The 12,763-nt window shown below is 34.3% G+C and overlaps 2 protein-coding genes across 9 annotated transcripts; one reads left to right on the plus strand and one right to left on the minus strand.

Annotated features, from left to right (window-relative positions):
• The first annotated feature begins 405 nt into the window (after positions 1-405).
• On the plus strand, positions 406-10,529 carry LOC110611217 (PX domain-containing protein EREL1). Of its 7 annotated transcripts, none has more exons than XM_021751395.2 (12): positions 406-557; positions 643-886; positions 2,388-2,498; positions 3,522-3,620; positions 3,717-3,803; positions 4,214-4,322; positions 4,518-5,323; positions 5,596-5,760; positions 5,917-6,159; positions 6,443-6,658; positions 8,078-8,283; positions 10,257-10,529. In XM_021751395.2, exons 2-12 carry the CDS (start codon positions 794-796, stop codon positions 10,267-10,269), a joined length of 2,148 nt encoding a protein of 715 aa, XP_021607087.2. In that variant the 5' UTR covers positions 406-557; positions 643-793; the 3' UTR covers positions 10,270-10,529. The 7 variants fall into 7 exon arrangements, with proteins under 7 accessions (XP_021607087.2, XP_021607089.2, XP_021607090.2 ...); XM_021751397.2 differs by having other exon boundaries at positions 415-562; XM_021751398.2 differs by having other exon boundaries at positions 513-886.
• Positions 9,415-12,536, minus strand: LOC110611218 (adenine phosphoribosyltransferase 5). Of its 2 annotated transcripts, XM_021751405.2 has the most exons (7): positions 12,208-12,536; positions 12,000-12,110; positions 11,119-11,211; positions 10,529-10,678; positions 10,376-10,434; positions 9,959-10,028; positions 9,415-9,661 (listed from the first exon to the last, which is right to left on the minus strand). In XM_021751405.2, exons 1-7 carry the CDS (start codon positions 12,296-12,298, stop codon positions 9,654-9,656), a joined length of 582 nt encoding a protein of 193 aa, XP_021607097.1. In that variant the 5' UTR covers positions 12,299-12,536; the 3' UTR covers positions 9,415-9,653. The 2 variants fall into 2 exon arrangements, with proteins under 2 accessions (XP_021607097.1, XP_043810661.1); XM_043954726.1 differs by lacking the exons at positions 9,415-9,661; positions 9,959-10,028; positions 10,376-10,434 and having other exon boundaries at positions 10,557-10,692.
• Positions 12,537-12,763: the final 227 nt, after the last annotated feature.

Below are 12,763 nucleotides of genomic sequence, written 5' to 3' on the forward strand. Positions count from 1 at the left end.
TATTTTGACTTATTAATAACGTTGTTTTTTAATTTTTCTTATTGTTTTTTTGAAAATTAAATCTTTCAATTTTCATATTGTTAGAATTGCATTACAAAAACAAATCTATTTTTATGTTTTCCATTTTAATATATTAATAATATTTTTATTTTTAACACTATAAAAAAATTTAATATGCTAATATGATTATATAAAGGGTTATTAATTATATACTGTTTCAAAAATTACAAATTATATTATAAATAAACTTTAGACTTATCAATAGCATTCATAAACCGGGCCGAGTTTTAAAACCATGATTTTGATCCATGAATCGGCTTGTATATACATGGGCTGGGGCTTTTGACTAACAATAATCAAAGGCAAAGGGCCGAATTAGGCTTTTCATTGTCCTTGTCGTGAAGGTCGATGCAAAAAAGAAAAAAAGAAAAAGACGGTTTGGTAAAAGCCGATTTGAGATTTGATTTTGTGTGCTAACATCCACGCTTACGAGTTACGACCTTCAATCTCATTTCTCTCTCCAACCGGAGTAAGAAAACGCAGAATCCAAGCGGCAGGTGAGGTGACGCAATTAACTCTCTCTCGCTCTTTCTCTTTCTCCGGTGGTATTTGCTTCCTTACGAGTCACTTCTTTTCAATCAGATTCTTGAATTTAGTTTCTGACGCGAGAATTGGAGACGGTTTCGGAGAGATCATTGTTAATTCATAGATAGAGAGAGCTGAGAGTGATCGTATGATCGTATGATCACTCTCAATTTTTAGAGAGCGAGAACAATTGAGGGAGGATTAGAAGATGATGCAGAGACGGAGTCCACCCAAGCATAGACATGATGGGACTTCTCCGCTGCCTTTGGGGATGGATTGGAGTCCTCCACCTCGAAAATGGGTAAATTTCGATCTGATTCGTCCTCCTTGATTTTGAACTTAAATGGCCTCTCGTTTGATTTGTAATTTCATTTCTAATTCTTAGCTCACCCGGATTTTATCTTGCTTTCATTTGAATTCGGTTCTTTGTTTTAAAATATTAAGCTCTCTCTGGACTTCACAACTAACCAAATGCAGGCTAATTGCTTGATCGGTACCGTCAATGGTGAATTCATTGTATTTATAGGATCAGAGGTTTTGGGCTTTTCGAGAACTAGGATAAGTAACCAGAAATCATGTTTGAAGGCAGATGTAATTTCAATTATTGGCTATTTTTTTGCCCAATATTTTGCGGAAATTGCCATTCTCTCTTAACATCTTGAAAGGTTAATTTTCTTTGGATGAACTCGTTGTATATGCAACTCGCTGCATTGTGTATCAGATTGAGAGCATATTGTGCAATAGTATGTAACACAAGCTTCAACTCTAAGATGTTGCATTATATTTAGCAAAAGCTTATTTTAACAAGTCATGAAGTTCAGTTTTGTCTTTAGATTTCTTCCTGTTGTCTTAGATGCGAAAATCAGATATATTCTGCCATAACAGGTTAGTGATCCAAAAGAAATTTTTTATTTGTGATATTGGCCTCAACTTTGTGTGTGTAGATTATTTCAGTGCGAGATACTGCCAGATGTGAGGCAGAACTTGCATTGTAGTTTTCCGTCATATCTGTAGCATTGGTTCTGAAAGTTGTGATAATAGAAGGTCACTCTACTGGTTTAACTTCACTCTCAGATTTGACTCTTCTTTGTATCTCAGTGCTGTGTGCTGAGTCAAAACTCTCTGTAGCATTGGTTAGAAAGTCTTTATGCTATGTTTGGATGGGAGGAAAATAAGTGGGGAAGGAAAATTTGGAAGGAAAATAAAAATGTTTTCCCTCTTATTTTGTTTGGATTAAAGGAAAATAGGGGAGGAAGGAAAACAAAGATGGAAAATAATAAATTAAAATTACTATTCACTTTCTCTCCAATTTGAAGAGAAAGTGGGTGGAAAATGAATGTAATTACTTTTTTATCCCTTTAATGATTTATTTTTATCACAACTATAAAGGGTAAAATAGTTATTTTACTATTCAAAAGTTACTTTTCCCTCTAAATTTGCTCCCTAACATCCAGACAATGGGAGGAAAGTAACATTGTCACTACTACTATTTTACTTCCTTATTTTTCACACTTTATTTTCCTTCCTCCCTCAAAATTTATCCAAACAAAGGCTTAAGTGTGAATATATGGTGTAAAAGTTTGTATAGGTTAACAAAAACTTACATCTCATCTGCCGTCATTGATTTATCTTTTGCAACACAAGCTTCTCTCCAAGTTCTTTTTCCAAGGATTTCTGCATGTTTGTGCCATTGCTAATTTGTAATTGCAATTGCAATATTGACCTCATAGCATACGTAATTTTGTATCTCCTGTAAAAGAAAATTCCAAGATATAAAAGGATGGAGAAATTTTCTTGTGCAGAGTGGGCGGGATACCATTTGGCCACATGATCCTAGATCGGGATGGAGTTATTGTGTCACCATACCTTCTTGGGCTGTTCTGCCAAAATCAAGAGATTCAGATCCTGTAGTGGTACTCAAATTGCATGACTCTCCAGTGTTTATCTATGCCAAGGGTTAGATGTTGTTATCATACCATCTCTACAAATTTGACTTGACAAAATATTGGATTCATTTGCAAGATATAAATCACTGCATATAACCATTTATTGCTTTACAATGGTTTTTTTTCCTTGGTAAAAAGCACCTCTAAGTTTGCACAAATAGTCTTCATTCATTAACCACTAACTAACTTCCCTTTTATAGAACTTATTATATGATCTGAAATATGCAATTATGTGAAAGAGGCTTAGTACTTCTGGTTTCTGTATTTACAATTCTTTCCGGCAGAAAATAATAACTTGAAGAAAGTTTCTTTTTTTAACTTGGTTTAACAAATTCTTCTGGTTGGATTTGTGAATTCAACAGCAACTCATTAACTGTATAGCTATACAATTCTTAACTTTTTTTACTATATCTCTTTGTCCATTGGTTTGACTACACAATGGGGATATCTTTTCCCTTATAAATTTTGCACCCTTGTGGGTCTTTAACTTGGGATTTAAATTGGAATCTCAAGTTTTAACTGTTGGTGCATTAGAAGTTTACTGTCTTGTAGCTTTCTTTTGTTTTCAGTGTCATATAATCCTTTGTCCGGGAGGAGGCTTTTTAAGGCAATGGGAGCTTTTTAACCTTCAAGTTGTGTTTGGGAGAGCATGAGATTTTCTCTTAAAAACCTCTAAATGCCTTGAAAAAACTTACCATTAATCCTAAGCAAATACTAGTAATGATAATTAATTAATTAAATGAAGGTTTAAAAATCATGAAAAACCTTACTTTTTAAAAAATTTACCTTAAAAAACTTCATTTTACTCCATCTCCTGCCAAAGAGAGGGTAAATGTTGCTAGCTTTGCAATCCCATGTACTGACAAAACTAATCAAGATTCTTGTCATGTTGCAAGTCAGTTTTCCTATTCCATGTACATCCATGTCTGTTTGCGTGCATATGCGTCACCAGTGTTAAACATCTTCAATTTTAACATTCTTAAGGGACAGTTTTACAGGGTTCAGGTTGGTGTGCAATCACCAGAAGGGATTACAACAACACGCGGAGTGTTGAGAAGATTTAATGATTTTCTGAAGTTATTTGCTGATGTAAGTCCTATACTTTTCTGTTTGTTAGCAAGTTTACTCTATGGAATTCAGAGGCACACTTGAATTAGTTAATAATATCAATTGGTTTCTCTGCAGCTTAAAAAATCATTTCCTAAGAAAAATCTTCCACCAGCTCCACCCAAGGGACTACTACGAATGAAAAGCAGGGCTCTTTTGGAAGAGGTAGGAATGGACTTTGTACTTGCGTAGGGTTTAGGGTTTTAGGGTTCTGTCTGGTAGACTTGCAAGTGACTTCTGCATCACAGTATTTTTTTTTTTTTTAAAGAAAGAAATTGTTGGGACTTGCTATAGGTATTCTATTGGATTGTCACCTCTCTTTTATGTCATTTATAGTTTTAGGTAATAGCTCCTCATTTTCCATAGGCTAACTTCCACATTCAGCGCTTAGTTTAAAGTCGGTCCTTGCTGGACTTCTAATATGATAAGATGGAACATTTGGGAAATTAATGAGAATTATCTGCATATGTGTAAATTGATTTTATTTAATTAATTTGGAAATTGGCTAGAAATACATTTTATTTTCATTCTTATAGGAGTGACTAATATTCTTAAAAGTCATAGTTTTGTTGCAGAGAAGGTGCTCTTTGGAGGAGTGGATGACAAAGCTGCTATCTGACATTGATTTATCACGAAGCGTGGCAGTCGCATCTTTTCTTGAACTAGAAGCTGCTGCGAGGTCTTGTATGTGTTATTGAATTGGATCAAGTTCACCTTGAAACATCTTTGGCTCTTGTTTTACAATTAAGTGAAAATAGATGTCTGCTTGAATGTCCCTTTTTTTGAAGGAAAAAAGTGACTACATATTTGCCTCCTTTTGGATCTCTCAAATTAATTTTCTTTTCTAAAAATTTTCATCTTATATTTCCACATCTTCAGCATTCCAGGATCTAAATCAGCCTTCATCAGAGACAAGTCCTGCTGTTGATACCACACCTTCACTTCAGATACCTCCACCTTCATCTTCTTCTGTGGTTGTTGGTAGTTCTTCAGTTACATCAGATTATGGTAGTGATACTGCTTATGAGACATCAGAGCTTGGAACACCAAGGTTAGGAAGGGATGGACATTTTGAAATTGGAACCGAGGATCTAATATTGGATGAAGATTTGACAAATCCAATAGAAAAGCTTGTGAAGTATGGCGTGTCTAACATTGATGAGGGGCTTTTCATGGGACAGACTATTCTGGAGCAGCTTGAAGGTTATCCAAGGCACAAACCGCATGACAGACATGTGAATAGTATCATAGGGAAGGATAGATATAATGGAAATGCTTCTAAAGCCTCATTTCTTGCTGGCAATGGGATGGAAATTTTCTCTGAGCCAGAGCCTGGCAAGGGTTTTGATCATATTCGGAGGTTATCTAGTGAGAGTGTTGGAAGTGATGGAAGTTCTCTTAGAGCCAGTGAAATATCGAACTCTGGCATACTAAATTCACCTGGTGACGGATCGTTTGACCTTCCTGGGGGTGCTGAGGTTCTTAATGTGGCAGGAATTCTTGGCAGTGCAGAGTTGCAACTTACAGGTGATGCACAGATAGTCCTTCCGTTCGATCAGCGTCATAAAATGAACAGGGTTCTAACCGCCATGCAGCGGAGGTTAGCCACAGCAAAAACAGACATGGAGGACCTTGTAGCGAGATTAAATCAAGAAATAGCTGTAAAAGATTATCTTACAACAAAGGTATGTCAATTTAAAACTGACTATGCTTCCACATGGCAGTGTTCAGGTCACGTTTTAATATTGGGCCTTTTTTTTCCCTCCCTACTTCTTGCTTGCTTAAATGATGCTTAACAATTTTCGTGGTTTTGACATGTATGCAAGATCATATTGAACATTTTAATGTCCAAATTTGATCACATCCTTCTAATCTTTCAATACCCTGCAAAGGCTATTTACATAAATATTGACTTGTGGATATTGTTCAAAGGGCCTTACCAATTTTTTCTCTTCAGGTCAAGGATTTGGAGGCAGAACTTGAAACTACCAAACAAAAAAATAAAGAAAATCTGCAGCAGGCTATTTTAATTGAGAGAGAAAGGCTTACACAAATGCAGTGGGATATGGAGGAAATGAAGAGGAAATCATTAGAAATGGAACTGAAATTGAAGTCTAAAAAGGTTGTGTCAGCATTATTTTCACTTTAAGTTTTTTCCTTTTTTAAATCTTTTTATTTCAGTAGTTTTCTTTTCAACATTCTACAAGTGATATCCATTTGTTGGGAAATTGGTTCTTTCAATTGCAAATTATTGAATTGTGACCTGTAATTATTACAGGATGAAAATTCAAGTGCAGAATTAAAAGTGGGATCCCCTTATCAGGAGAAAGACGCAGTGTTGCAGGAGTTAGATGCAACTAGAAAGGAGCTTGAGAATTTATCAAAACAGTACGAGGAGCTAGAAGCAAAATCAAAAGCAGATATTAAATTTTTGGCTAAAGAGTTCAAATGCCTAAAACGTTCTCAGGCAGAACTGAAGGAGAAATTCGGTCAATCACTGAAGGAGAAATCTGAAGTCGAGGTAGCTTATGGCATTTTTAATCATGTAGTGTATTTTAGGTTCATTTATTATGTAGCTCTTTTTGCATAAAGTTTATCCCCTAATTTAGAGGAATTATATATACTGTCAGTATAGTAACATAGTGTTTACTGCTATCAGTTACAGCTCTATATTTTTTTTTCTCTTTATTCAAATCATTTTACAAAATTTTTTTGATCTTTAAACTTCCTACATCATTGAGTGGGTTACAATTAAGGGAAGTATTGATCTTCTGATAGATTCTATGATATGGTCTATTTTTCAGAAACTTCTTCAAGTGGAAAGAGAGATGAGTATGCATGAGAAAAACGCTCAAAACATGCTGCTACGTTATTGCTGGACTCTTTGCAACAAGATTAAAGAGTGCAACCTTTATTTGCCTAGTGAGGAGGATGATAATTTTTTTATGGAATCCTCAGTTGCAGATGCTTTAGATTTGTTATCTACATCTGATGACCAAATTGGCCTTCTACTTGCAGAGGTACTTTTTGTTTTTCCACTTTGCTTGTCATCTGTTAAAGTTTGAAGAATAAAAGATAAAGAAAATAACATGAAAAGGTTTATGTGATTTGGCTACCAGAGCTTAGATCGACGACATAAAACCTCAAAGAGCTTATTTTATTTAATTGTATTTTAAATCCCATATAATAGAGGACTCAAGTCATATATGGCATGATAACATAAATTAAGAGATATTCTAACTTTAGATATATAAAATATATATTGACTTTCCATTACCTTCTCATTTAAATTGGAGCGCAGAATGTCACAAATTCCAACTCTCCCCTTGATGAGATTCTTATTTAAACTAATTGCTCCCTTGCAACCGCTCACGAATAGCACAAGAAAACACAAGCAGCAATTCTCAAAGTAAATTCCAAAAAACCTATACAAAAGCACGCATGCGAAGCAACATAAAGCAAAAAAAACCCTGTAGGATTACACTTTCCCCTCCAAAGGCACCACCGATGAGGAAATATCAACACAAAGTAACCTACAGGATTGCGCTTTTCTTTCCAAAGGCAATTTTGATGAGTGAACACTAGCACAGAGCAACTCACCATACGCCTATCAAACATAGAAATTTAGGCCGTAAATAATATATGTGCACAGTAATGTGGAACAATATTCTTAAATAGTAAAAATGAATGGTACTAAAGCCTTAATAGACTGAAAACTCTGGTGTCATTGTAAAGTTAGAATAACAGAAGATAAAGAAAATAACATGAAAAGATTTATATGGTTTGGCTACGAGAGCCTAGTTAGAATAACAGAAGATAAAGAAAATAACATGAAAAGATTTACATGGTTTGCCTACGAGAGCCTACGTTCTCAAACACAAAACCTTAAAGGGCTAAATCTTTATTTAATAGTATTTTATACTATGAAATTTTATACTTCATAATACATAAGCTTATGTGTTTATGATGGAAAACTCGTATATAGAATGATACTATAAATTAAATGATTATCCAATTAAATGAGAATATATAAAATCTCCCTAAATGGGAATGTATGCAGATTGACTTTCCATTACACTCTCGCTAAGTTGGTGCAATTAGAATCTTATAAATTCCAATACCATCATTAAACATTATCGTCTGGTGTGAAGGTTTTTATATATACATGTATATTTATAAATATTTTGCCTCTTGCCTGATTGATGAAGGGAGCATGGATGTTTTGCCCTTGTTCGTCAGCAAAAAGTTTTTGCTCATTGTCGCATCATGCAACAATTCATATGATATCTTTCATCAGGAAATATTGATGTTATATTTTTCTTGTTTGGGGAATGCCCTTTAAATAAGAACATGTAAACTTAAGTTTGTTTCCTTTCCTCTCCTTTCCTTGCCTAAACCATTGCTTGATCCTCATAATCATGAGTCGTATATGTTATTAGGCACAAGCTTTATTTGAAGATGGTAAAATCGCTGCCTCTGCGGATGATGATGTGGGGGCGACAGATCCAGAGTTGAGAAAGATGCTGGCAAATATATTTACTGATAATGCTAATCTAAGGAAACAGGTGAATTCTGTCATCCGTAATGTACTTCATACATCCAGGAATAGTGATGAGCCTCCAACAAAAATCGATCATGTAGAAAGGTGAGTGACATCTAAATATTGTAACTTTTCCCTTTTTTTATTAAAAAGAAAATGTTACATTTTTACAGTAAGATCATCACCTGCTTTGAATGGTTGATCTCACCTAACCAGGTGTAAACTCGTGTAATTTTGTGGTTCCACATACACAGTCGTGACCAAGAAAATGTCTTTTCTTTTTCACCCTTTTCGTGTTGTATTCTCATGGTTGATGAAAATAGAGAACAAATTCCAAGAGGCATATGAATAATGAGCATTTTATACTAGGTTATGCCAAGTTTTGGGGTTACCCATGGGATTATTGGATGACTTGTGTGTTTATATAAGATACAGGCCCACATGATTATCGTTCCAGAGTTGAGAAGTACATAGAAATTGGAAGCATAGTTTAGAGCCTGGGTTATTCACCATTTGAAGAGTAAAATGTCCTAATACGTTGGGTGGCAAACTTGGACATGAAGATGGAAGATTTCCGAGATATTAATCCCCTTGAATACGAGAGATTTTACAGTATAATATTAATTACACGTTCATATTGAATAGCAATACAATAAATTTTGGACATGTAAATCAAATGTAACGTAAAAATAAAAAAGTGAACCCTAAAGAAAAATGATTACCAAACCCTTTTTTTTAAAAAAAAATTCATTAACTATAATATGCATAAATGATAGTGCAATACTATATAATTTTTTCTAAAATACAAGGAATAGCAAACTATTTGGTCCCAAACAATAAAAAGGCCCTTTTGGATCTAGATTCTGCCTGTATGGCAACTTAAACTGATATAATTGGAAAATTCAGGAATTCGATCTTCAGCTCTATTCAGGAACCTTAGTTGTTTTAATAGTTAGCTGTTTTAATAGTGATTAATAAGCTCTATTTACGAATATCAGTTGTTTTAATAGGTAACTGTTTTGATAGTGGTTACTGGTTAGTCAACTCTATTCAGGAATATTTGTTGTTTCAATAGTTAGCTGTTTTGATAGTGATTAGTTATATCTTATAAAGATAACTTCTTATAATTTCAATCACTAATACTCGTGATTGGGCCAAAATATTAAATACTATTTTTACAATAAATGCAGAACAGACCTTTTGTATAGTAAATGCTTCCAAGATTATTGGTTAATGTTGAAGACAATTTAGAAGTTGCATGAGATTTTTTTTTTTTTTTAAAAGAAAAACAAAACTTAAGAAATGAAATATTTAGGTTGTTCTACATAGCATAATGAGCACAAACGCCCAATTCCTGAGAAATTTCATATTGGAAAGATAGGACAACACATCATAGATGGCATATTAACATTATCATTTGACCCTATTGCTCGAGCATCATCTCTTTCTGCAAATCAGCACAAGCATATTCATTCTCACATTTCTGCAACCAAATGAAATTAGATTGTTAAAATCATGCTTCAAGAGGCAAATACTTTTTTGATTCATTGTACTTTGACTATAACCCGAACCTTTAAATTAAGATAGAGATATACTAGATAGCCTAAAAATTATTTTAGTATTAATTCAGAGCCTAAAAAGATTCGTTGAGGCCTCGTGTACATGTCATAATAAATCGGCCACATTGATTTGAAAATAAAAGAAGATCCGCTTCTATGCATGTACTCTAACTTCAAGCCATATTTATCATGAAACAAAAGCATGGGAGAAGCCATTATACCTTGATATCCATCTATATCTCGTGGCTCCACAAGGATATAAAGTGGCTTTCCATTGAGCCTGCGCTGCCCCTGATATCATCAGTAAGGTCAAACATTAAGTTTACAGAGGAAATAAACAAGATTTATCATCATCATATTACCAGCCTACGTAGAAAAATATATCTTTTTATCTTTTACAAATAACTACAGCAGAAATTTGAATTCGAAATTTCAAAATCTTGAAAAATGATTCTAATACCAATGAATTAAAATCCATCTGTCAATATGTCTTTTTAATAATGACTTCATTTGGTTCAGGGGACTCAAATGAAGGAATGAAGCATCAGGTCAAGTCTCCCATCACCCACCTGAGTTAAAAAGAAAAGTACAAGGAGATAATAAAACAGGCATGATAATGGTACTACAAATGTCATTACCTTGACCTCTGGCAAGCCAATAACACATGCACATTCGACAACTTCAGCCCCCATACGTTCTAAGAAGACATCATTATGACACATAATATGTGAGAATAAGCCAAATAGTCTTTAGACAGTGAATAAAGGTGAGATGGTCAAGGCCAAGTTTACCCAGAAGTCTTATTGCAGCTGAAAGGGTCCCTCCTGTAGCTATCAAATCATCAATTACCAATGCACGTTCCTCAGGCTGAACAGCATCAACATGCATTTCTAGACAGTCAGTTCCATATTCCAGCACGTACCCTTCTGATATTACTGAACCTGGCTCCCAAACACTTTGCAAACTCAGGTATAAGAGATTCTAAAGCCAAAACTAAAATAATTATGAGCTTATGAGGATAAATGATGAAAGAGTATAGAGAATTTTGCCAACCAATGCTAATTAAAGAATCTTGGTTCCCATTAGCACTCCAATTTCAAAACCAAGTCACCAAAAATCCGTATAGTTTATTACCCCGTTAGTGCCTGTTTGACATCGAGTTTTGATAGCCAAAACTGCTCTTAAAGAAAATAGTATCTTAGTTGCTATCAAAAAATGCAGTTTGGAATAAACTGTTTCATTATTTTAGTGTTTTCATGACAAAATTTAATTTTAAATTATTCAAGTTTTTTTTTCTTGACAGCAGTTTCAGTAGTAATATCAACCATATCCTTAATCAGTAGAAATGTGGATCACAGCTCTAAATTCAACATCAAAGTACCTGGCAGCTTTCCGGGTTTTCTTAGAGGAACAAACTTTGCACCAATGGCTAAGGCAATTGATGGACCAAACATGAACCCTCTAGCTTCAATTCCTACATATTGAACAAGAAGAGGAAAGAAACACTTGCCAGAATAAGGAAGCAATAAAAAAAAGCTGAAAGAATACAACAGTAAGAAATTTAAAATGACAGTTCATTGTCACACCCATTTTCTTATGCACAAATATTGAGATTTAGTTAACAATGAAATCCTGGCAATGCCATTAGAATCCTTGCATGGCAATTGTTAAGAAACCTCCAAAACCCCCTGTGAAACTGGCATAGCATTCATATGCCAGCTGATCAGTTTTGGTCACAATTGCTATACAAAAAGAATGTTAAAGCTACAGAATGTAAAGAGTAGGAAAAGATTCAATACATAAAATGAACCAAACATATAAAATCTAGAATTTAGTCAAAATGAACCCATCATTGAGAAGTATACAGATTTAATGCAAAGAACTAATCAGCCTAGCTACTCTTAGCTTACAAGAAAAGAAACAGAGTAGATGAGACACAAAAAGGCCAAAAGAAATACTAGCGCAGGTTAAATATTTCCAAAACAATAAGCCCTGTGTTAATAAAAACACTTAAAAATTGAAGGGGAGAGAATGATGAAAGAGAATAAGGGGAATAAACTATAGAGAGATGGGGAAGGGAGAGAGTAAGATTATTTTGGTTATTTTATTGACAGAATATGCAAGAACAGACGAGTAACTTTTCAGCAAATCTGAGGAGCAGGTTGTAATTTGTCCATCCAAGACCATAAAAAGAATAGAATTAATAAAATAATAATAATTTTACTTAATTTACCAGCAAATGTAAATAAGACAGAATCATACCAGCAACAACAGAAATGCCCATGTCTCTGTAGCGATCAACAAATATATCCACTGTGTCTTTAAACACCTTGTGATCCAGAAACAAAGTTGTTATATCTTGAAACATTATCCCTGTCAAGGAACAACAACACTCAGATATATTCGACGAAATTCCGCAAAGAAGAATAGACAACTGACCACTAACAAAAAGGATTCAACAAAACAAAACCTGGCTTGGGAAAGTCAGGCACCACCCGAATAGCTTCGGATATGCCTTGTAGCCTGGGGTCTCCTTTGAGTCCGTTTTCTGCAGCAAACATTCCTCTTCTCTCCTCTGCCTGAAATGGGGCTTTAAGCTTCTGAGAATAAAAGCAAAGAAACAAGATTTCTTGCGTCTTTGCTAGCTTTCGCTCTGTCTTGGGCTTGGGTAGCTTCTGTTCTGCAATGGGATTTGGATTTTTTTTATATATATTTTTTGGGGGAGAGAGTGTTTGATTTTTCACTCCTAAGCACACTGATAAAAGAAGAAGAAATCTCTCTGTTTTCTATGTAATCTAATGAGACGATAAGCTCATTAAATAACACTATTTTGTCTATTTATGTTTGGCCAATCCAATGCACTGTTCCTTTTGAATCCCTCGTTCCCCACCACGCGCCACTCGCCTCTTCTTTCTCCACACCACTTTTCCTTCTCAAAACTAAATTAAATTTAAATTCAAAATTTACTTATTTATTTTTAAAATAAATTTCCTTATAATTTTAAAATATAAAAAAACTAAAATGAG

This window comes from Manihot esculenta, chromosome 3 (genome assembly GCF_001659605.2).
Source record: "Manihot esculenta cultivar AM560-2 chromosome 3, M.esculenta_v8, whole genome shotgun sequence".
NCBI classification, from domain to species: Eukaryota; Viridiplantae; Streptophyta; class Magnoliopsida; order Malpighiales; family Euphorbiaceae; genus Manihot; species Manihot esculenta.

What these genes read in the sequence shown, in the direction of transcription:
- LOC110611217 (XM_021751395.2), top strand. Translation starts at nt 794, where the DNA reads ATGATGCAGAGACGGAGTCCACCCAAGCATAGACATGATGGGACTTCT. An exon ending in TTCTGAAGTTATTTGCTGAT is followed by an intron (nt 3,621 to 3,716) that starts GTAAGTCCTATA and finishes GTTTCTCTGCAG; the next exon opens with CTTAAAAAATCATTTCCTAA. An exon ending in AGGAGAAATCTGAAGTCGAG is followed by an intron (nt 6,160 to 6,442) that starts GTAGCTTATGGC and finishes TCTATTTTTCAG; the next exon opens with AAACTTCTTCAAGTGGAAAG.
- LOC110611218 (XM_021751405.2), bottom strand. Translation starts at nt 12,298, where the DNA reads ATGTTTGCTGCAGAAAACGGACTCAAAGGAGACCCCAGGCTACAAGGC. An exon ending in AAAACCCGGAAAGCTGCCAG is followed by an intron (nt 10,679 to 11,118) that starts GTACTTTGATGT and finishes TTTGGGAGCCAG; the next exon opens with GTTCAGTAATATCAGAAGGG. An exon ending in AGCTGCAATAAGACTTCTGG is followed by an intron (nt 10,435 to 10,528) that starts GTAAACTTGGCC and finishes ATGTCTTCTTAG; the next exon opens with AACGTATGGGGGCTGAAGTT.